Raw genomic sequence first — 25,020 nt, 5'->3', positions numbered from 1 at the left:
TTTGAATTCAGAAAAAAGAGTTTTTTTGTTTGTTTTTTTTTCAAATAAATGAATGGAATGCTTTATATATAGGCCTAAGTTTTCTTCCGACCCTCAAAATCATGAGCTCCTTACGACCCCCCTGTGAATCGTTGGCGACCCTTAGTGGGAGCCAAAACCCACAGGTGGGAATCCCCTGCTCTCTAACACATTTAGGTGCTGCTGGGTGGACAAGGTATACTAGTGAGTGTATAATAAAAGACAAATAGATTTAAAACGTCGTCTGTTGCAGTTTATTTTTTTCCTCTATTCTGCAAAAGATAGAAAACACTGGAGAAACTTTAATAAAGCAGAACTTAAATTCTGCACACATTGCACTTTTTCAACTCTTCATAATGCTGCACCATTGAACTCTGGAACAAAACATAATGCTAACTTTCATACTGATATTGCACAAGGTCCCTTACAATGAAAATCTGACGAATATATTCAGTTAGGATAACAATAAATATGAAACTTTCATGGGTAGAGTTTGTGTAATATTTGGTTAACTTGTAGGTCACATATTCTGTCTGTAGAGGGTGCAGTGAAGGTAAATATCATGTCACCACTATTTACTAGGGTCATACAGCAGTACTGACCTGGTTTATACAGAATTACTTTCTTACCGTAATAACCCTAAGTATTGTGTGCTGACTAACAGCCTTCCCAGGTCTGATGCATTTAATGCACCAATATTGCCATAAACCCCTAAAATAAACCCTAAAACAATGCAGAAAATAATTTGAAATGCAATGAGATTGCTCTTATGATGGGATCTTGTTTACCATATTTAAAAACCTGCACATTTTGTACTTCCTTTATATTTTGTTCCCTCGGTGTGAAATAGCAGGATGTGGGCAAGAGATCACATTTTATTCTGCCGATGCTTTCTACATCCTGTTCTGCAGAAATTCAAAGACTGCAGGAGTTGTATTCTTGAGAAAAAATAAAAGGCGACTGCAGATACCATAGAGATATATTTTATATTTTATGGGACAGTTCCTGGATAAATCTCGCGAGAGGATTTCAATCACCATGACCCAGATGTAAAACTTTTTCACGTCATTCAGACATCCTGAATGTGTTTCATTATTGGGTGTAATCATCTGTTTGTGTGGGAGCTATAACCGAATTTATGATGGAGCAAAACAGCCCAGGACAGTAGGCCTAAATGTGATAGATATGTTATACCTCATGCACTGTTACCCACAGAATGCTTATTTGTTATTTGCAGGAGGTTCTCTGACAAAACAACCTGGCAGAGCAAAAAAAATAAATAAAATCAGTTTTATAACCATCAAAACATGAGCTGAGTGCTTTACAGCTAGCATTATACCTAAGCATTATGCCTAAGCTTTTCTTAAGCCCCCTTCCCTCCCTCCTTTGGTTCAAGTCTCTCTTGCATCTTTGATTTGTGTGTGTGTGTGTGTGTGTGTGTGTGTGTGTGTGTGTGTGTGTGTGTGTGTGTGTGTATCAGTTAGCTTTCTTTCCCTGTCCAAAAAATACATAAATAAAGCTACTTGACATTTATTAACAGAGCTGTATGCAGCATTCACAGCATCCAACCCGGACTCACTCCCAACTTGTCAAATACTGATGTTTGGTAAGTGACCCTCGATGTCAGATACCAATTGCAATTGCAACCTTTAGCAAATTCATAAGAAAAAATACACACAGCTGTCCTTAATGAGGAAAAAATGAAAGCAGTGCTCAGTTTTGTTTATATGCTTAAAATGGACGTACTGTTTTTTCCTCATGGGCGACCACTTGTGTCGATATTATCTGTATGCTGTAAGCAGTCCAGGCAGAAGCAGATGTTGCTTGGTCTTGCAAAAGGTGTTGGTGGACAGTTGAGTGCATGTCACTTCAACACATCAGCCTGCTGGTTACATGTAGTCTTTTCCCCGAAAAGGTACTTGTGGGTGGCTACACCACGCGTATTTTTTCTGTGCAAGTTTCCTTTGAGAACTGAAACATGCTTACTTGCTCATCCGTGGTATGCAAAGGAAAGTACTGCATGCTGATTTCATTTCAGCTCATCAGCAGAGGAAGATGGCCACTTTTTTTGGGCTGTAAAATCTTTTCAGATGATATAATAGAGAATATATCTTTAATGGATGTCAAAAAGGCATACATATTTATAATCCAACCAACAAAGATAGATTTTTTTTTTCCCTCTCAGTTGAGATATTTAACCAACTTTGGAATGGAAGAAAGATCAGTAACCTGCATGCTTTTCAAGGGCGTTTTCAAGAAAAGAGGTAAGTTTAAGTTTGGGGGTGATGAACATTTTTATCTACCTTGGTTGGAAGCACATGTTGAATGAATCTTCATCATCAGCGTAAAGGGAATACCCAGTTGAAAACGTGCTTTAAAGTTAGAAAATTTGAGGTATTATTTGGCGGGAAAGGTCTAATTTAAATTTTCGACAGTGAGTGTTATTTTAAAAATGAACAATGTTTTAGTTTGTAACATAAATTGGCAAGAAATTCTTCCTTCTGTTATAAAAAAAAGTCTAACACAAATGAAAAACAGCCTATCAGAAATAACCCAGTAAACCAAAGGTTTCATGTCATTATTTAAATAGCATTTTGACATTCTCAGCATTGCTGTACATTAACGTAATAAAATATCAGCGAGTATACGTAACACGTGACATTCAAGTGGTCAACGACGCATGACGTAAGCCTGAATGTGAGGAGACAAAGAAGTCAAAAATGGCGTCTGAAAAACCGAGTGTGAGTTTGAACATATTAGGTTAAAATGAATATATCTGTACAAGAATTTGCTTAAGCACTGTATATGGAAGTACTGTAGTTTGGGAAGTTACTGATCGTATCTGGATGTGGATCGACTTGGTGAATTGATTTAATCAGAGTCAAGTTATCGGCCTCACACATTAGCATTGTTAGCATGTGGATTCAACATTCATTTAAGCAATTTCTTATCAAAGTCTTACACTTTGGTGTTGTTATATGGGGATTACATCATGGATTTCATTACACAATACATTTTTGATAATATTGCAGATTTCCATCAAGTGTGTGGACGATGCCGATGGAATTGGTGGAGTGGTCGTCTATGACTATCAAACATACTCCCTTCAAGTAAGATTTATACTTTTGAATTTGAAGTGTAGAGTCAAAATCTGTTTAAATATATGTTTAAATCCAGTATATGGTCTTCAGTAACATTTGTATGTATTGCGTGTTACGTGTTTTGTTCTCTTTGCATAATCAGGTTGCCGTCGAGCAGTCTGCTTCTGGTGGACAAGGCCCTCTCAGGTTAGGCAAAGCAAAGCGAGACAATTCAGTGAAATTAAACATAAAGGCACTAAGAGATGATTTAAAAGAAACACAAAGCATTTTTGAAATACAATACAAAAGACACAAACACACATACAAATACAATTACATTTTTTAAATCAAAGTAAAATAAGAGGGGTTAAATGAGCAGCAACTAGAGTTAATGTAATGTAATTTTTACACCTTTTACATGAAATGTGTGGACTTAAGTAACATTTTAATTTATATTTGTAAATACTACAGGCTAAACCCATCTAATGTATTTTTTTTCTCTCTGTGCAACTGTTGTACTGTAGTTCTGTGAGACCTTTTCAATTTCCCCGTTATGACAATGAGGACCCTCCAGAGACTGACAGTAATGCACCATCCAGGTAAAAAAAATGACTTATTTCAATTGACATTATACAGAAACCCTTAGAGGCTAAGCATTGCATGTATTTATTATTGAATAGGTAACCCACCATAAACTTCTGTCCCCCGTCTCTCAGGAGGAGGAAGTAGAGAAGATGAGTGATACACACAGCCATCATCCCTCTCCATGAATTGGCAAATTGAGACTCCAGGAAGTTACTGGTCCCGGACTAAGAAATAGTCTACAATACAACCCCTGTAGAGAGAAAACTGCCCTTTTTACAATTTGGTGCTTGTATGGATTTAAACAAAAAAACAGAATCAGTGAGCTTTAGTGCTAATAGGATTTTTTTTTTGTTTGGACAGAGCCAGGTGAGCTGTTTCCCCATTTCAACTCCGTATTTATAAAGTATAGAGATTTATTAATTTTCAATTGAAACACTAATCATATAGTGAGGTAATATGTGGCCTGATAAGGAAGTGCAGGAAGTCTGAGAGACTGTGGAAAAAAGTCATAGATCATTTTGTAAGCCCTGTCTCAGCTGGATACCTAGCAAGTATTTTAAAGAAATTATCACAAGTTAATTGGGACTATCTCACCCATGACACTATGATCGAATCCTCTCAACACTATACCTAACAAATTCTTATCAGAGGATCTGGGTGTAGCCCCTTGTTAACTCATTACCAGTTCTTTATCTTCTGGATGTGTTTCAGACTATTTCAAGACCAGTAATTTCCTAGGCTCTGATCATCTACAGACCAGTTTTTAAGCTCCACTTTCTACAAAAAAAAACCTGGAGAAAATTGTCTCAAATCAATTGTTAGAGGGTTTGATCATTAACATAATTGATAATTCTTCAGTTTAGTTTATTTCTGTTTATTTGTTATTGATATTTACTGAACATGAATGTGTAACTTTTTTCTTTCTTTTATTTGTCCTTGTATTTGAAACACTTTATAAAGATGCCCTATGAATAGGGGTGTTATTATTATTATTATTTATGCACCTTCATTGCATTATTCATCTGTCCTTAATGACAAAATAAATAAATAAATAAAACACCCAAACTGTCAAGTAATTGCTTCACACTTTACCCTGGAGTGCAAGACACTAAAACTGATTAAAAGTTATTAGCAAACATATTGTTTGAATATTCACCTCCATGGTTCTAAATATGAAGGATTAATATGGGCCCTGTCCTAGGCAGCAGGTTTATTGCATAATCTGAATAGCAGAGTTAAACTCAGACCCTTCACTAAACTCAAAAATTGGACTGGTGTTAAAACTTTTATGCCGCAGCAGTTGATCAGCTAACTACACATCCTTCTTGAAATGTTGCTGTTTAAGGTCGTTTACAAATCTCTTTTACTGTATCAAACACTGTAGAGTAATTTGCTTTTGAAGGTAATGGGGCAAAAGTGTACAAGTGTGATTGAAATAAGTGTAAGTGCATTAATGTTCAATGACACTTGGCTTTTAAGTAGCACATCTCAACAACAAGAGAGTCAACAGCTAAATACCTGCTTTGAAATAATACTGTGGCAAAGGCCACAATTTAACATACTAAAAAATGCAGTGGTTTGAAAATAACATTTCTTTCATAGCATTTGAAAGAAACACTTTGATTAGAGTTACTCTAGTTACACAAAATCTTGTCCAGTAGTCCCACTAATGTCGGCCCTCCATTTTTTTAAAATTTAAAAGGACATTCGTGGGATTCTCCATCTAAGAAAAGCATAATGACAATCTTCTTAAAACCAGTCATTTGCTCAGTTTGAACTACATTTAAAAAGTTTTTCACTGCTGAAAATATAGTCTTTTTTAAATAAAACTAGGCTGTCTATACAAAGGAAAGATGCAAATACTTCTGAAATGTGCTACATGATTTGAACTCTTTGCCGCAGTAGTCTAAGAGCAGCGAGCTGGGTGGCTGAGGATCTGTGGCGCCGTTGACGTGGACGATCTTGTGGTGCTCCAGGTTCACAGTGAGGTCACAGCGGTGCGGTTTGACCCTCGAGTGGATGACTTTGTGAGTTTTCAGCCTGGACCTGCAGCTGAAGGTTTTCCTGCAGATGGTGCACATTTCATTGTCCAATCTTTGAGGGAAATAGTTTGGGATTATTTTACTTCTCTACTACATTTATTTTGACATTTTAACATGACTTTGTATATTCATTTTATAAACAACTATATAATTAGCTGCATTATTTAACCCAGATTTATGTAAATTAATTAAAATGAGCTTCGCCTTTACATTTGCACATTTGAATGATTAACACTTAAATGCATTAGTAACTTTAACCCTTTATATGTTATGTATCTATTTTTTTGTTAATATGCTTGTAATAAAAATAAAATATTTAACAATTTACTGTGTGTGGGGTTTGTTTTTACAGGCTTTGCTGAGGGTTCACCCTTCTTGGATATGGGGAACACAACCTCATAGACCGCTTGTCCTTCAAATGTTGTTGCTTGTTCACAGTCTGAATTTTTTTGTAATGCATGACCTCTAGGCACAACCTACTGAGTCAGAACTGCTAAATGTAATGACTGAATGAAGCTAATATCAGTTTTATATATCAGAAGGCTCTGCTTGTTCTGTTGAAGAGATAACAGTTGCAAAAGGCTTTTAATTTTGAGAGCTAATCGCCCCAGAACATGAATAAATTTTGATAATACATTTTTATTTTGTTGGTAGTAGCTGTCAAATATTACATGAGAGGGTGTGCTTTTACGTCATTTGAGCACTTCAGTGATGCTTGCCTATCTCTGTGCAAGCACCTTGGTCCTAACTGTATTTGTCATGCTTAGATGATGTTGAAGCACGCCCTTTCCTGTAATATTGCTTTATATACAAACTGCAGTTCTGCATTTACTGAAGAAAGTACATAACATCATCTGTTGCTGATTTATTGAAGGCTCCAAGCAACAGCTGAAAGAAAATCAGGGTTGCAGCCTTTGTCACTTAGGTTCCAAAGTTATTAAACACATTACCTATCGATATTAGAGAAGCAAACTCACTAAATATTTTTGAAAAAAAGCTAAAAACGCATCTATTCATTCTAGGTTTTTACTAACTCTGACTTTTCAAAAACAACAATTTTTTTTTTTACAATTTTGTAAAAAAAAAATGCTGCATCTTAATTGCTTTCATGATTCATGGTTTTATCTAATAATTTCAATATTCTAAGAACTTAATTTTTGTTTTAAATGTTCTTCTATGCTGAATTGTCTTCATGGCCTGTTTTATGTCCAATCTGTCTGTTTTCATGTGAGGCACTCTAGACTTATAATGCCCTCAATGTGCTGCATTTCTTGTTTGAAAGGTGCTATATAAATAAAGTATATTATTAATCATTATTATTATTACTACTACTTCTACTTTTATATTATCATATTGATTCATGACATAAAGGCAATAAGAAAATATATAAAAGAAACAAAAGACACTGTAAAAACGCCATTATTAGCAATTAATCTAATATTTTTTTAGCCCCTTTTTATTTTACCATTCATATATATGTTTCTCTGTCTTTTTTTTTGTACATGCATCTATTATGAAACAGTTGGTCCATAGTGTGTGTTTTTACTCTGTAGAATGTACCATGACTTGGAAAAATGCACAAGCTGGTCATGTCCATTTTAAAGACCAGACATGTACTCAGACATCTTCTTCTACAATGTAGGCTTGCATTAATGCAATAATTAATTACTCTAACACCTTCTAGTGAGTGCTATAAATGTGTAATTTAGAGATAAAAATGAAATATTCAAGTATATTATCAAACAAAATGTTAAAAAAAATAAAGTGACACAGGAATGAGTCCTAAAACATTAAAATGTGTTGGCATTTTAGCACTTCTGGGCCCCTAGTCTGGAGGTCAATGGGTTTCTCGAATGTTTTTCTTTTGTCTTTTTAACACCTGACATAAAGTCTGTGGTTAACACAAGCTGAAGAGATTTTCACGTTTTGCTGTACAGTGGCTAAATGAGACTACAGAACTTCATCACCTCCAATACAACTTTACAGCCTCATTGTCACGGCGATGTAGAATTTGTGCGACTATCGTGTAGTTCGTTCTAGCCTATCATTAGCTTTTAACTTCTAGCGATTGCATTTATGCTCCAAAAATCATAAAAGTGGTGTTCATTACTTATTGTCTTGCTGAACAAAATGTATCATAAAAGTTAGTTTGCGACAGACTTTATTTTCTGCAGTGGTCAAAATTCCAGTGGAAAAATCCCATAGGCTTTTTGATGAGGGAACCGATGCTAACTTCCACATTAGACTTAAAAAAAAAAAACATCACTGGAAATTCTGTTGGTCTTTGGCAACATTTCTCTATTTGGTCATGTTTTCTCACTTTGCAGCATTTATTTTCAAAATACATGAGATGTCAAATTGGTGGAGAAATTGGTGGAGTCTTTTGTTTTTTTGTTCTTCTCACAGCCACTGATTGGTTGGGTTTTCTGGGTTGGAGAACCTGAAACAGGCTGACAATAATCTTTGGAATGTGCATGATAAAATGGGGAAGTACGTCTTTATTTTTCACATAGACAAGATCTAATCATCCCTCTAGGGAGTAAACACATTCAGATCATTTAGAATTCCAACCACCAAGTGGAGACTTGTCTGTCAGACTGAACCAAAGTAGACCATGAACAGAGGGAAAGTTTATCGATGTTCTGTCCAGGATCTCAGGAAAAGAGGTATGTACAGCCAAAGTTATGTATGTTTGTCTTACATGGTAATGTTACATATGTTTTGGGTCATTTTGACCCCAAAGAGTTCTTAGTCTAAGTTAGAACAAACTGTTGCTGAAGACAGATGAGAGACGTTCAGACAGACTTATTTGAGATTTGGGAGTAGTGCTGATTAAAAAAATGTCAACACGAAGTAGTTTTGGTAGGGAGAGAGATACTCTTACATTTCCCCATTGATTGTTGTTTTAAAAATGAATTATATTTTTATTTGTCACATAGATTGATGAGATTCTTTGTCATGTTATAAGAACAACAAACCTGAAAGAAAAAACTTAGAAATATTATATATATTAGAAATAACCAGCAAGGTAAGGGTTCAATATTGTAAGCACGCGCATGGTCCGATGTGTGCGTGCTTACAATGTATGCATATAACACGTTTCACCGGAAGAGCGAGAGCAGAAAATGGCATCCGACAGCATGGAAAAACAAGGCGTAAGTTAAAACTGCCTGAAATTAACCTACCTGTGCAATTATTTGGTAATGTATATGGACGCACTGCAATTTTTGTGTTTGTTTGTTTGTTTTGTGTTTGTCTTTTGTGTTTGGATGTACATTATGAATTGACTGAATCAGCTTAGTCATTTTAAACAGTAGCATTTTTAGCATTGTTAGCACTGATCAAACACGTGCGCATTTATCGATTCATCTGATATTTTGGAAGGACTTGTGCTGACAAGAAAGAATGTCAACACTACAATCATGTTTTACAGCTAGAGTCTGTGAGAAGTACTTTCACTTCAGGACGAACATTATTACTTTTCGTTACACAGCGGTGCAAACTCATCGAGGATAGGGGGTTGAGGTTGCGTTTACAATGGAAGTAAAAAGTACCTAATAGAATGTAAGTAAATTTGCTCGAGTACTGTACTGTGAAAGTACTGTGAAAACCATATATCTTCAGATGTGTGAGGGACTGAGAAATGCAAAATGCTGAAAACAGGGCTGTTTTTCTGACTTTTCATTGATTTACGGTTCTCACAGGACAGACACACTACAAACACGAACATCTTATAGAATATCTGTAGATTTACCTTCCCAGCAGGATATAAAGTAGTTAAACTGAGCACAACCTTAAGCATCTACAGCAGTGAAATCACATTAAAACACACATTAATGCAGCTGCAGGAAGATTCATACAGAAACATCAAATATAACAAAAAAACACTGACAGGGGATTTTCCTGCACATTGACTTCTTTTACTTTACGTAGGTTACTTTAAAAGTACATTTCGCTGATAATACTGAAATAGATAATTTTAGTACAACTTTGAATGCAGTGTGGCATTAATTCAAATTTTTTATATGATGTATATATTTTGATGTATTCTGAGGCACATGTGTTCATTTCAAACATTATCAGTATTAGAAGATTAAGGAATTTTACATTTATGTAAGCATTTTGCTGTTTATGTGGAACAGTGTGGTGTTGCATTGTGGGAATTATAGGATACATTTCATTTTTGTAACACATTTTTGATGACGTTGCAGAATTCTGTCCAGTGTGTGGACAATGCTCATGGATTCGATGGTGTGGTCGTCTATGATGATCAAACATCACCCCTTCCTTTTCAACATGTAAGATTTTCACCATTTTATCTGCAGTGCATAATCTAAATCTTTACATGGTATATATACATGGTCTTAAATAATTCATTTGTATGTTGTGTGTGTTGTGTGTGTTATATGTTTTTTTTTTGTTTCCAGGATGCCAAAGTGCAGGCTGCTTCTGGTGATGGAGAAGACCCTTACAGGTAAGCCAAAGCAAAGCAGGTAGTTCAAAGTGCTTCTCAAAAGTCATACATATCAAAAAAATACAAGATAATGTAAAAGATATATATATATGTACACACACACACACACACACACACACACATATATACTTCTTTTAAGAGAATAAAACAAAGTAAATAGTTAAAATAAGCTAAAATAAGACAAATTAAGTAAAAATAAGACAAATAAGACAAAAAAAGTGCTTCCATAGTGTAGGCTGAACCAAAAATGTCTCATTAGTAGTTAAAACTTGAAGTTTAACAATGCTGAACTTGTTGATCCCTCTGTTGACTGTAGGCAAAAAACTGGGCTCCCAGTGACGTGATTTATTTTGGGGTATTCATTTATCAGCTCTTTATGTCACAGACTATTACAGCACCTGGAATGAACAATGTTTTAACTATGTTAGTGCTCATGTTTCTCCCATAACTACAGTTAATGTGATTTAACTTTGCACATCAACTGTGCGGACTTACTCTATTTATATTCTAATCGATATCTGTTAATACTACGAGCTTAACCTGTAATTTATGTATCTCTCTGTGCAACTGTTGTACTATAGTTCTGTGCAACCTTTCCAATCTGCCCGTCATCAGAATGAGGACACGGAGCCCATGGATTTGGGTCCTTCACAGACTGACAATAATTCACCAGTCAGGTAAAAAAAAACAAAAAAAACTTTAAGCTCTTTTTTTAAGCTACCTTTGCACACAAGGCAAATCATTTTTACTTTATGTCGCACACCATTATTGCACTTGAAATCACAATGTTTTAATTGCCTTGCTAGTCATGTTCCTGATAGCGGCATCTCCTGAAATTATTCTAATCAAGCTTTTAGCCGACACTTTGTACATGCAATGTGTGACATTACTTATTAGCCCGTTCTCATTACTAAGTTGTCAAATACAGATGCTTTGTCAGTACTTCCGGCGCAACATATCGGAGCCAAAAGCCACCTTTCATGTCCACACCTTTTGCATAAGCTTAGAACATGGTTGGACAGAACATGGTTGGACAGAACATGGTTGGACAGAACATGGTTGGACAGAACATGGTTGGACAGAACTGGCTGTGGTGTTATAATGTACCGGCTGACAGCATCTGTCGTGTCTGCATGATTCGCAAACAGGCGGCGTCACTGAAGAACATAGTTGGACAGAACCTATCCTGTCGGCATGATGTGCAGCAGGTTGAAACGCCCAGTCACAATGTAATATAAGCAGTGCAAGGTTGTCTGTAGGGGGTGGGAGGGAGGGAGTGTGGATGGATCCAACAAACCCCAGACTTTTATCACGGAGTCCAGTATTCACTCCCCATGTGAATATTTTTTTTCGACTCCTAATCATGTGCCTCCTTCCCCTAGACCTAACCATACAAGCCAGCATATGTGTTTGTTGACATCCCGGCATTAGTTGTCATGTGCCTTTGTTTCTTAAACATAGCCATGTGCAGCGTCATTCCTCCATTTGGTTGTGTTAATATTACGGTAGTGGCATCCCCAAATGTAACTAGCAGATGCATAAGGATACCTAGTTTGTGATGACTTGGGATGAGAACGTGTTGGTATTATCTGTTAATATTACAGGCTAAACCTATCTAATTGATTTCTCTCTCTGTGCATCTATATTTCTGCAGTTCTGTGCGACCTTTCCAATTTCCGTGTCATAACAATGAAGACATTGATCCCATGGACTGGGATCCTGCACAGACTGCCAATAATTCATCAGTCAGGTAAAAAAATAAAATAAACTCTTCAATCTACGGTTGGGTACAAGACTAATCGTTTTTTTCTCTTTATGTCACACACAATTACAGCACCTGAAATGCACAATGTTTTAATTGTCTGATGGTGGCATCTCACACAATGAGAGTTAGTGAGATCTAACTGTGAGATTACTCGAGTAATATTCTCATCGATATCTGTTAATACTATGGGACTCAACTTTTCTAATTTAGGTTTCTCTCTGTGCAATTATTGTACTGTAGTTCTGTGCAACCTTTCCAGTCCCGTGATCAGAATGAGGACACAGAGCCCATGGATTTGGATCCTCCAAACACTGACAATAATTCACCAGTCAGGTAAAAAAAAAAGGGGAAAAAAAGGTCTTTTACTCTACAGTCACATACAAGGTTAATAATTTTTTCTCTTTATGTTGTGGACCAATGATAGCAACTCAAAAGCACAATGCGTATGTGTGTACTTACTTTAGTAATAATATAGAAACTTGATGGTGCTCCCCATGCCAGTATTTTAATTGTCTTGCTGCTCATGTTTCTGATAGCAGCATCTCATATAACTACAGTTATTGTCATTTAACTTGTGGCCTACACTTTGCATGTGCAATGTGTGGATTAGCTTTAGCAGTATGACCATTTATTTCCTTTGATAGTGCTTATCTGTCTGTGCAACTGTTGTGCTGCAGCCCTGTGGGACCTCTCCAATCTGTGGGTTATGAGAACAAAGACGTAGAGGCCATGGACTGGGATCCTCCGCAGAATGACTGTAAATCACCAGTCAGGTAAAAAAAAAAAAATTTCCATTGAGGGACCAGACAAAGTGTAGCTCACAAGACCCCTATGATGATGACAATGAATGGACCGGAGTTCCCCTCGCCCGGACGCGGGTCACCGGGACCCCCCCTGGAGCCAGGCCTGGGGGTGGGGCTCGATGGCGAGCGCCTGGTGGCCGGGCCTTTACCCATGGGGCCCGGCCGGGCACAGCCCGAAGAGGTGACATGGGACCTCCTTCCCGTGGGCTCACCACCCGTAGGAGGGGCCGTAGGGGTCGGGTGCAATGTGAGCTGGGCGGCAGCCGAAGGCAGGGACCTTGGCGGTCCGATCCTCGGCTGCAGAAGCTAGCTCTGGGGACGTGGAATGTCACCTCTCTGGTGGGGAAGGAGCCTGAGCTGGTGCGCGAGGTTGAGAAGTTCCGACTAGATATAGTCGGCCTCACCTCGACGCATGGCTTGGGCTCCGGAACCAGTCTTCTCGAGAGGGGATGGACTCTCTTCCACTCTGGAGTTGCCACTGGTGAGAGGCGCCGGGCACGGCTCGGTGCCTGTACGTTGGAGTTTACGCCGGTGAATGAGAGGGTAGCCTCCCTCTGCCTTCGGGTTGGGGGACGGATCCTGACTGTTGTTTGTGCCTATGGTCCAAACAGCAGTTCAGAGTATCCACCCTTTTTGGAGTCCTTAGAGGGGGTGCTGGAGAGTGCTCCTTCTGGGGACTCCCTCGTTCTGCTGGGGGTCTTCAATGCTCACATTGGCAACGACAGTGAGACCTGGAGGGGCGTGATCCGGAGGAATGGCCCCCCTGATCTGAACCCGAGTGGTGTTTTGTTATTGGACTTCTGTGCTCGCCACAGATTGTCCATAACGAACACCATGTTCAAGCATAAGGGTGTCCATATGCGCACTTGGCATCAGGACACCCTAGGCCACAGTTCAATGATCGACTTTGTAGTCGTATCGTTGGACTTGCGGCCGTATGTCTTGGACACTCGGGTGAAGAGAGGGGTGGAGCTGTCAACCGATCACCACCTGGTGGTGAGTTGGCTCCGATGGTGGGGGAGGACGCCGGTCAGACCTGGCAGACCCAAATGCATTGTGAGGGTCTACTGGGAACGTCTGGCAGAGTCTCCCGTCAGAAGGAGCTTCAACTCCCACCTCCGGAAGAGCTTCGACCATGTCCCGGGGGAGGCTGGGGAAATTGAGTCCGAGTGGGCCGTGTTCCGTGCCTCCATTGCTGTGGCTGTAAGGTGGTCGGTGCCTGTCGGGGCGGCAACACCCGAACCTGCTGGTGGACACCGGCGGTAAGGGGTCCTATCGGGCCTTCTTGGCCTGTGGGACTCCGGAGGCAGCAGACAGGTACCGACAGGCCAAGCGGAGTGCGGCGGCGGCGGTCGCCGAGGTGAAAACCACGGCATGGGAGGAGTTCGGCGAGGCCATGGAAAACGACTTCCGGACGGCTTCGAAGAGGTTCTGGACCACCATCCGGCGTCTCAGGAGGGGGAAGCGGTGCTCCGTCAACACTGTGTATGGTGGCGACGGGGCGCTGCTAACCTCCACTCGGGACGTTGTGGATCGGTGGAAGGAATACTTCGAAGACCTCCTCAATCCCACCGACACGCCTTCCGTTGGGGAAGCAGGGCCTGGGGACTCGGGGGTGGGCTCCTCTATCTCTGGGGCTGAGGTTACCGAGGTGGTCAAAAAGCTCCTCGGTGGCAGGGCCCCGGGGGTGGACGAGGTCCGCCCGGAGTTCCTCAAGGCCCTGGATGTTGTGGGGCTGTCGTGGCTGACACGACTCTGCAACATTGCGTGGACATCGGGGGCAGTGCCCTTGGACTGGCAGACTGGGGTGGTGGTCCCTCTTTTCAAGAAGGGGGACCGGAGGGTGTGTTCCAACTACAGGGGGATCACACTCCTCAGCCTCCCTGGTAAGGTCTATTCGGGGGTACTAGAGAGGAGGGTCCGCCGGATAGTCGAACCCCGGATTCAGGAGGAGCAATGCGGTTTTCGCCCCGGTCATGGAACTGTGGACCAGCTCTGGACCCTAGGCAGGATCCTTGAGGGTGCGTGGGAGTTTGCCCAACCAGTCCACATGTGCTTTGTGGACTTGGAGAAGGCATTCGACCGTGTCCCTCGGGGAGTCCTGTGGGGGGTTCTCCGGGAATATGGGGTTTCGGACTCCCTGATACGGGCTGTCCGTTCCCTGTATGACCGGTGCCGGAGCTTGGTCCGCATTGCCGGCAGACTGCCCTTTGTCACCGATTCTGTTCATAACTTTTATGGACAGAATTTCTAGGCGCAGCCAGGGCGTTGAGGGGGTCCAGTTTGGTGACCTCAGGATTGGGTCTCTGCTCTTTGCAGATGATGTGGTCCTGTTGGCTTCATCGGGCCGCGACCTTCAGCTCTCACTGGATCGGTTCGCAGCCGAGTGTGAAGCGGCTGGGATGAGAATCAGCACCTCCAAATCCGAGACCATGGTTCTCAGCCGGAAAAGGGTGGCGTGCCCCCTCCGGATCGGGGACGAGATCCTGCCCCAAGTGGAGGAGTTTAAGTTCCTCGGGGTCTTGTTCACGAGTGAGGGAAGGATGGAACGGGAGATCGACAGGCGGATCGGTGCAGCGTCTGCAGTAATGCAGACTCTGCACTGGTCTGTCGTGGTGAAGAGGGAGCTGAGCTGAAAGGCAAAGCTCTCGATTTACCAGTCGATCTTCGTTCCTACCCTCACCTATGGTCACGAGCTTTGGGTAGTGACCGAAAGAACAAGATCGCGGGTACAAGCGGCCGAAATGAGTTTCCTCCGTAGGGTGGCTGGGCTCTCCCTTAGAGATAGGGTGAGAAGCTCGGTCATCCGGGAGGAGCTCGGAGAAGAGCCGCTGCTCCTCCGCGTTGAGAAGAGCCAGGTGAGGTGGCTCGGGCATCTAATTAGGATGCCTCCAGGACGCCTCCCTGGTGAGGTGTTCAGGGCACGTCCCACCGGTAGGAGGCCCCAGGGAAGACCCAGGACACGCTGGAGAGACTACGTCTCACAGCTGGCCTGGGAACGCCTCGGGGTCCCCCGGGAAGAGCTGGACAAAGTGGCCGGGGAGAGGGAAGTCTGGGTTTCCCTGCTTAGGCTGCTGCCCCCGCGACCTGACCCCGGATAAGCGGAAGAAAATGGATGGATGGATGGATGGATGGATGGATGGATGGATGGATTTTTCCTTTATAGTCATAAATGAGATTAATAATTTTTCTCTTTATTTCATGCAAAATTATAAAACCTGGAATGCATAACGTTTTAACTGTCGTGCTGCTCATGACTCTCATGCTGTGCAACTGTTGTACTGTAGCTTTGTGGGACCTTTCCAGTGTTCCCATTATGAGAATGAGGTCATGGAGGCCATGGATTGTGATCCTCCAACGACAGACAATAATTCTTCAGTAAGGTAACCAAAAAAAAAAAAAAGATCTTTTAATTTGCAGTCACAAACGTGGAGGCTAATATATTTTCACTTAATGTCACACACACTTTAAGGACCTGGAATGCATAATTTTAATTATCTTGCTGCTCATGTTTCTGATATCTCATATAACTAGTTTATTTATAGTTATTATCATTTAACTTGTGGCCTCACTTTGCACATACAATGTGTGGATTAACTTTAATTATATTACAATTTATTTCTTTTAATCGTACTTATCTCTCTGTGCATCTGTTGTACTGTAGGTCTGTGGGAACTTTCCAGTTTCCCTGTTCTGTAATTGAAGATGAAGAGGCCATGGACTGGGATCCTCCGCAGAATGACTGTAACTCACCAGCCAGGTAAAAAAAAAAAAAAAAAACATCTTTCAATCTATAGTCTTAAATGCGGTTAATATTTTTTTCTTGATGTTTCATGCACAATTATAGCACCTGGAATGCATAATGTTTTAATTATCTTGCTGCTCATGTTTCTGATATCTCATATCTCATATAACTAGTTTATTTATAGTTATTATCATTTAACTTGTGGCCTCACTTTGCACATACAATGTGTGGATTAACTTTAATAATATTACCATTTATTTCTTTTAATTGTACTTATCTCTCTGTGCATCTGTTGTACTGTAGGTCTGTGGGAACTTTCCAGTTTCCCTGTTCTGTAATTGAAGACGAAGAGGCCATGGACTGGGATCCTCCGCAGAATGACTGTAACTCACCAGCCAGGTAAAAAAAAAAACAAACAAACAAAAAAAAAAACATCTTTCAATCTATAGTCTTAAATGCGGTTAATATTTTTTTCTTGATGTTTCATGCACAATTATAGCACCTGGAATGCATAATGTTTTAATTTTCTTGCTGCTCATGTTTCTGATAGCAGCATCTCCCACAACTAGTTATTGTGCACTTGTGTAACTTGTACACTTGTGCAATGTGCCGAATAACATCAGTAATGTTAGCATTCATCACAGTTAATGATACTTACCTCTCTGTGCAAATGTTGTACTGTAGCTCTGTGGGACCTTTCCAATTTCCCCATTATGTAATTGAAGACATGGAGACCATGGATTGGGATCCTTTCACAGAATGACTGCGAATAACCAGCCAGGTAAAAAACAAAAAGGATAATGTGAGAGACAAGCCATTCAATATTGCACTTTTTCTACCAAAAAAATGTCAAAAAAGTAAAATTAATACGCATTGTACACAGTTTAGTATTTGAAGATTTATGAACATGTGGTGGAAAAGTCATTCTTGTTCATTTTATTATTATCATTATTATTATTACCAGTCTCATTTAATTTTTGACACACTTTTAGGCCTTTATTTCTGCATATATTTATTATTGAATGGGTAGCACAATGTGTTTACATGAAACCATATATTACTGTATGTAGCAATTATAATACCAGTGATCATAACATCAGTATTACATCATTCTAAACTTCTCTGTTGTATTTTCAACAGTTTTCATAAGGAGGAGCGGAAAAGAAGATGAAAACAGGCGACGGAGACTCCTGAAATAAGCTAAAAAAATTTTTTTTCAATTTGGTGTTTGTATCAATAAAAAAACCAAGAAATTTCCTTATTCTCAGTATCCGTGACAGTACTACATTGCATGATTTCCATCGATTACATATCCTCTGTTTAGGGTGCGAACAAGTATAGATGGTATGAATCAAAACATAGAATAAGAAATGTTACTATAGCTGCTTATTGGTCTCTTAGTTGAGACAATGGACCAAAGCAGACCACCATGAAGGCTGCCTTAAGATTTTTAATTTGATTGAATTTGAGAAAACAAGTTTAGGTAATTTTAGAATGACTCAACTTTTCTTTTCAGATTCAGTCAACTTTAAAAATTTAAGGTAGGCCAGACACTAACACTTAACAGAGACACTTTAACTAAGTTAAAAGAAATAGTTTCTTGTTACAGTGTGGTGATGTTTCATACATCTGAGGTCAATTAGACCCCATAGAAGTCTCTGACACTCCAGTATTTAATTTTACTTTATGTCGACAGATCAAAATCATGTTATAATGTCATAAATTAGTAAAAGTCATATGTAATCAAAGTTAACGTCACTACGTCTCACACGTCTCACAACAAGGCTGTAAAGCTGTACATTTATTATTAGCAGTGGTTGAATGTAACTTAAAAACACAGACCTACGCGACTTTCTTGGTTGCTTGAAACAGCCGGATTGATTTCTATGTAGGTGCCTCATACTGTCACAGTTTCTTCCACAGTCAACAGCAGCAGCTCAGGAGGGAGAGTAAAATAAGAGTAGAGAAAAATAAATAAATTGTATACATTGGTGTAACGCACAGTATGCAGATAGTTTGAACAATACCCTCTGTTTGTTTATACTATAGACTATTTTAGGGTCACTTTCTCTCCAAGTGAGATGTTCATGCTCACCTTTCACTCCACAGTGAATGGCAAAACTTAAAATGACAATAAACCCAAAGGCAATCATCAGGGTTAAAATAAGGAATTTAAAAAAACAAAAAAAACTCTAAACCCAATAGGATATTACCAACCCCGCCAGATGCAAAGGCCAATCGTCAACTGGAGCTCTGTTTAGTAAAACACTTACAGAAAGCTTTAAAAAGGCGAATTACTGTGTGAAACCACATGAAAAACACTGTAGTAGTAATAAATTGCTGAAGTACCTATTTATTAACGTGATATAGCTCTTCACACAAAGCTAAAATGTGAAATGACATCATGTGCACAACTCCAAATGTGTTATAACCTTTGCATTTTGGAAAATCAATTCAACGCTGATGATCTCACTGCTGCGAAAAGCAACAGCGTTACAATATAAAGTCACAAACATGAACTAAAAGTGGATTTGGACAAACAGAAAACAAAATATTTATCAGTGCACTTTTGACAGTTTAATTTAATAAAACAAGCTGAAACAGCAGTTGCATAGAACAGAGCTGTGTGAATCTCAATACCCAGTTATTCATCTCACTTGTTTGAGGTAAGAATTTTAAGGCCTCACAAAGTGACTTTAAAGCATGTAGCTGCAGTGCATACCTGCTTAAAAATATTGTTGAATCTAAACATATTACTGTATGAACAACACTAACATTTCACTGTACAAAAACAAAATATTTGTACCAAAACCCTCATTCACAGCAATCGCTCTAACGCAAACATACATTCATGCCTCCCAACAAAGAGAAACAGAAACAAGCACTTTGTTCATCGTGAGACAAAAACTCTTACAAGAACAACAGAGTAGACAAACAAAAATAAAAAGGAAATGTGAATCAGCAGCTGCAGCAGTGGGAGCTGTAATTAGCCGACGAGACATCTGACTTTGACATTTTCGGGGTCAGGTCAACGGGATCAGAGGTGGAGGCGCCCCTGACTCCGTCTGATGTGGAGAGGGACCTGAAACAGAAGCATCAGATTAGTAGACCTGCAGACAGCGGCATGAGTATGAGGTTTGTCTATAGTACTTTTCACATGTGCACTGCAACCTTGAACATATCTACACATCAGGAGGAGCTGTATGTGAGAACACACATGTCAGGGTTAGCTGGACTGAGCACTGAACAGATACACTGGAGATACTTAACTTACGGCCTGTGGGCCAAATCAGGCCCATGATAGGGTGCTGGGTGACCCTCTGACCATTTTCAAATTCAGAATCAAAATGAATTGATTCACATTAGGATTTTTTTTGTACATCAAATATAAGAAAAGTTCAAGCAGTGCACACATCAAAAGTGGTAAAAACTAGGTGCTGGACCAAGCAAAAACTGATGTGAAAGAACAAATAAAGCTAGCACACTAGTGCATGCTCCCATAAAAATGATCCGATTGCCTCTACATGACGTTTTGGGCATTAGTCCTTAATGCCCGAAATGTAACGTGCGGAAAAGTAACTAATGTGTCCGAGTGCATAATAGCATTAAATATAGCTTCTCTTTTGAACTCCCCAACAGAGGTCTGAGCTAGAAATGCCCTTAAACACGCAATCTATATGAGGATGGAGTGACAGGATTTGCTTTGTTTTATTCATTTCTTCTGATAAATATTATTATTTTTTATTTATAAGCCTCTTGTCATTTTGCAAAAGTGGGCCCCAATAAAACAGTAATAAATAATATATTTAGACAAGTTTTGGAAAATTAATTAGCGTATAGGTTTAAATTATTAAGGAAGCTTATCAATTATAAATTAATGAGTTATGGAGAAAGGGCAGGATTTTAATAAGTTAGTACTTCTTATCACTCCTTGTCAGAAATGTAAACAAAGTCATCAAGTGTTTGACAGTTTCTTTTGCTTTATGCTTTTCATTGTCTGTAAATATTCATTTTTTCTAGCTGCACACTTTTTTACATGTTCTAAGTAAATTTCAAAATCAAATCAAACCTTGGGTGTTTCTGGACTGCCGAACGGTGAGAGCTCTAATGAGTTCTCTTTGTCGGAGGAGCTGTTGTGGCGATGCTGGGCGAACTTTCTCTTTAGGGCTTCAGCGATAAGAGCCGCTGGGTCATTCAGCAAGGCTGCGCCTCCCTTACTGCGTCTCTTTCTGACTGGCGTCCCCCCGGGTGATCTACAAAGAAGGGAAAATGCTTTGTTATTTGTTTAAGTTAAAACATAAAAAATGAGAAAAGGTGAGGAAAATTACAATCACGGAAAAAAAAAAACTGCTAGAAATTACAACAGATGTTTGAATGCTGAAACTAAAGGCATAAAAAAAACCTTCTTCAACATTAAGACATAAATTTTCGCTTTTAGGAGTTTTAACATTGGTATAACTCAATCAAAAGTTCCATATTCTATCGATGCTAACGCCTACCTCTTCACTGAACGCAGTTTAACTTGATTTAAGTCCTTGAGAACATCCAACATGGATGGCAGTCCTTTGACTTTGGAGTCCTGGGGCAGATCCTGGTCTTTCTCTTTCTTCCTGCGCTGGCGGATCAACTCAAACACAGACGAAGTCTCAGTGGAGGAGGCAGGGCAGGGAGGAGGAAGAGGAGGAGGAGGTGGAGGTGGTGGTGGGGGTGGAGCAGCACAGCGAGGTGTGGAGGTGAGAGCTGGCAGAGGGGGAGGAGACATCAAAGGCGTGCCTGGGGTATTCTGGGACTCGGTCAGACCTAACGAAATGTTGAAAGAACACAAACATATTATTAAATGGCAGTGTGACATGCTGAACACATTTGTGAAAAGAAGAGGTTCACAGAGTGTGCACCTGAGGCTGGCGCAGCAGTCACGATCATGGCTATCTGAGCTCGGAGTTTGAGCAGCTCGCTTTCCAGCGCTGTGATCTTCTTCAGAGCTTTTGGGTCGGTTGTCTGCCTCGCAGCGCCGCCTCCTCTCTGGACGTGACTCTGAGGGCGCGGCCCTTGGTACCTCACCATGTTCCGATTTACAGTACTTTGCTTCTTTGGAGGTAAATGGTTCCTGTATGGAGATTATACATTAGTTTTAAACTTGAAATGTATTCATTCGTAGTGCCTTTGTGCAAATTTCAAATACAAGGTGCTCATTAATACAACAAAAATACCACAATACAAGAAAAATACAGCAATGCAATAAAAATAATAAATATAAGGACAATTTATTATAGAGGATTATAAAATAGAATGAACAGAGTAAAAAGTAAGATACATTTTTAAAATAATTAGTAAAAGTTTCATTATTTAACATTTCCAGCCCTAACCAACCAATCCAGATGTGTGTGTGTTTTCAAAGCTGCAAAACAAACAAATCCAAGCAGACACATATATATATATATATATAAGATGAACTAAGTGGCAGTGATCGAGGCAGTTTCCCAGATAATACTTTACGGGCCATTTCACCCTTTTTACTTTATAACCAAATTATTTAGTGTACATTAGTCAAGTGTACTATTTGTCTGTAATCCACAAAGTCTATGACATTACTTTCTTCATATAGTGCCCATTTGCATCCTTACCTGGTCTTTGCAAAGCTCTCTCCTTCATCCTCAAACACCCACATGACGTCAGCGAACGAGGGGATGGACGGAGTCTCCACGGCGTCGTCGACATAACCGTGGGGCCGATGGGTGAGCAGGGGGATCTGAGGACCAAATATGGACAAGGAGATATTACACACTGTGACACTGACAAAATAATAAGACAATCATAGAAGATGGTGGGCTTATATTTTTATCAAAATGTGAAAATGATCTGCAGAAGAAGTGTGAGAATGGAAAAAACTAGGACAGTATGAATCTGTGTAAAAATGTAATTCCTTTGGTGTGTGTCATGTTAATACAAACAAAGGTTTACACAAAATTAACATCCGTTAAGGGAGCATTATGTGAAAAATACAACATTTAAAGTTGTTGTTAATAGTAGTTTAGTTAATATTTTGTTAAATATTAGCGCTGCTAAAGGCAAATTTTATAAAAAGCACATATTTCCACTCGATTGAATTGAATTTAACCAAGTAAAGACAAATTCATCATAATCTTCAGTCTGTTAGAAAACACAATCGGCACAGTACCTGAAAGTGGACGCGCGGTGTAGGTGTCAGGGGGAGGTTGGTCCCGATCATCCGCACAATGCTGCGATACTGACCGCACAGCTGACTGTCCCACACTGGAACCAGCTGCAAGCAAGACGGTACACAAATAAATAACACTGCTGTCTGACATATTCACTCCGTTAATTTTCAGGAAGTGAAGAAATGCTACTGTACTGTTGGCATCCACAAAAACAGTTAGCAGGCCTCTTTATATCCCCGAATAACTTAATAATAACATAAGTGCGTGCGCTTACCATGTCCGGAGGCACTCCAAAGTACTCCAGCACGATCCGCAGCACGTCCAGAATATCCTCTACTAAAGACATTGGAAGGACTTTTCATGCACCGGCTGATGACTGCAAAGCTCCTCTTTCTGCTGACTGACTTGGAAAGAGGCCAACACAGAATGAAGGCCACTAAGTCACATACTTAACACCTGAAACGAAACAAGATACCACACTTCAGCTTTAAAGGAGAACGATTAAAAGTCAGTGCTTGAATCTCTCAAGACAACAAATCAAGCCAATGTCTTAGTGAATATCATCCATGTTAGGACAATTTCAAAACCTTTTGTTGTTTCTTGCAGTACCTTATACTGCAAGAAACATATATATCTCAGTAAGGCTTAAGCCCTGACTATTCAGATATTTTTACAAGTGATATTTTTCCCCTCTGTTTTAATAGCTTTTTATAGCTGCCTGCTGCTCTGATACCCCGGACACACTGCATCAATGAGCAGCGCATGTCAACAACAGAAGGGATTCTTTGATCGGAAACATTGTCAGGGGGCTTTTCTTCTGAGAGAGAAACAGGAAAGGTTGAATAAAACAGAAAAAAATGTATTTTCTCAAGTCCTGACAGATAAAAACATTGAAACTGTAGTAAATGATGGTATAAATTGGATATAATTATCAAAAGACCATTTTCACCAACTATTTTAGCTGAAAAATGTGTCCGTCAAGCAGAAAAAATGGACGAGACTCTCTAGGTGTGCCGCAGCTGAGCAGCAGCCGTGCCGTGTCTGAGCAGCACTGCTCGCTTCAGCAGTGTGGCTGCATCAACCTGTTACTTTGGGCAAATGAAAAACAACACCTTCCACAAAGCACACACGCTGCTCATGCAGGCAGTGTGTGGCCCAGGTGCTGTAGTTCTATAATTAAAAGCCAGTACACATTCACTGAGCTGTGCAAGCCACTGCACTGTCAGCAAATATTGCAAATATTTCACAACAAAAAAAAAATGAAAGGATTTGGTCTATAAATGCAGTGAAAGGTGGTAAAATGCCAATCTAATTATCAAAAGACCATTTTCACAGTCTATTTTTGTTGAAAACCACCTGCCTCACCCGTAAAAAATTGCAGAGCCTCCTACTCTCAAGATGTGCTGCACTTGAGCAGCGCTGCTCACAGCGACACTGTGGCTGCTCTAATATTAACATGAACACCACAGATCGGCAAGATTGCCGTCACACGCTGCTCATGCATGCAGTGTGTTACAGGCGTATGTTTTGTCTACCTGCAATGTGCAATTTTCACCACTAGATGCCACTAAATCCCCCTAAATCGTATACACTGTTCCTTTAAATGCTAGTAACTCAGTATTATCATTCAGTAACCAGCAAATTAACCAAAATGTCTACATTTTTTGATAATGTACAGCTAAATTTGTTAACTTAAAGAGGTTTCAATAACTTAGTTGGTGATGATTTAACAGTGAACATAACTTGTAACCTGCCTTGTGCACCTAAAACTGAAACAGCTGGGGCATTTTCAGAGTCGCCAATCTGAATTAAGATATTTTTCAATGTCTTATTTAAAACTTTAATTCCACGAGCTCCTGCAGTTCATCACTGATGCGACTGTCAAAGTGTCACCTGGTAACATCACAAAGTGATGCTGAGGGAAGCAGCTGTCTCTGTGCGGATGCTGACTCGGCTGCTGAAGTCGCGTGGATCAGCAGTTAAAAGACGGTGCAGGGTGTATTTTAGTTTTAACCTAAAATAAACAGTAACCTTTCTGTGCGGGGCATTGCAGGTAACGTTAGCCCGCACAGGTACCGCAGTGTGTCCCTCTGTAAAGCTGCATGGCTCATCAACAGTGAAGCGCGATACCAGCAAACACGCGAAAACAGTAACTTCATTGTGTACTTACCGTTGACTTTTCTCGTCAGAACGTACATTAGCAGCTACATTTGTCGTGTAACTTTATAATAACCGCTAATATAAACTGTAACTGCGGATAAACACTAAAAACTTGCAGCTTCCCTCTGAGCTCACGCGTCCAGGCAGAAGGTCTGTTAAGTCAAATAAA

The 25,020-nt window shown here is 39.9% G+C and overlaps 2 protein-coding genes across 2 annotated transcripts; one reads left to right on the top strand and one right to left on the bottom strand.

The window, feature by feature from the left end:
• Positions 1-1,056: 1,056 nt before the first annotated feature.
• LOC121955571 (uncharacterized) lies at positions 1,057-17,769 on the top strand. Its single transcript, XM_088089746.1, has 19 exons — positions 1,057-1,067; positions 2,264-2,282; positions 3,051-3,128; positions 3,262-3,305; positions 3,623-3,697; positions 5,586-5,607; positions 5,660-5,710; positions 8,344-8,391; positions 9,937-10,023; positions 10,153-10,199; positions 10,781-10,876; positions 11,854-11,949; positions 12,205-12,297; positions 12,642-12,737; positions 16,055-16,150; positions 16,432-16,527; positions 16,816-16,911; positions 17,197-17,293; positions 17,653-17,769. Exons 1-18 carry the CDS (start codon positions 1,057-1,059, stop codon positions 17,273-17,275), a joined length of 1,230 nt encoding a protein of 409 aa, XP_087945872.1. The 3' UTR covers positions 17,276-17,293; positions 17,653-17,769.
• Positions 17,770-18,839: 1,070 nt separating this feature from the next.
• On the bottom strand, positions 18,840-25,016 carry mtfr2 (mitochondrial fission regulator 2). The gene is made up of 8 exons (XM_042503645.2): positions 24,862-25,016; positions 22,966-23,147; positions 22,691-22,795; positions 22,137-22,261; positions 21,408-21,619; positions 21,012-21,312; positions 20,582-20,765; positions 18,840-19,594 (listed from the first exon to the last, which is right to left on the bottom strand). Exons 2-8 carry the CDS (start codon positions 23,035-23,037, stop codon positions 19,550-19,552), a joined length of 1,044 nt encoding a protein of 347 aa, XP_042359579.2. The 5' UTR covers positions 23,038-23,147; positions 24,862-25,016; the 3' UTR covers positions 18,840-19,549.
• Between the last annotated feature and the right edge of the window lie 4 nt (positions 25,017-25,020).

This window comes from Plectropomus leopardus, chromosome 16 (genome assembly GCF_026936395.1).
Source record: "Plectropomus leopardus strain MGB_pleo_1.0 chromosome 16, ASM2693639v1, whole genome shotgun sequence".
Taxonomy (NCBI): domain Eukaryota; kingdom Metazoa; phylum Chordata; class Actinopteri; order Perciformes; family Serranidae; genus Plectropomus; species Plectropomus leopardus.
The sequence above is the reverse complement of the archived record's forward strand: the minus strand, read 5'-3'. Positions and strand labels throughout refer to the sequence as shown.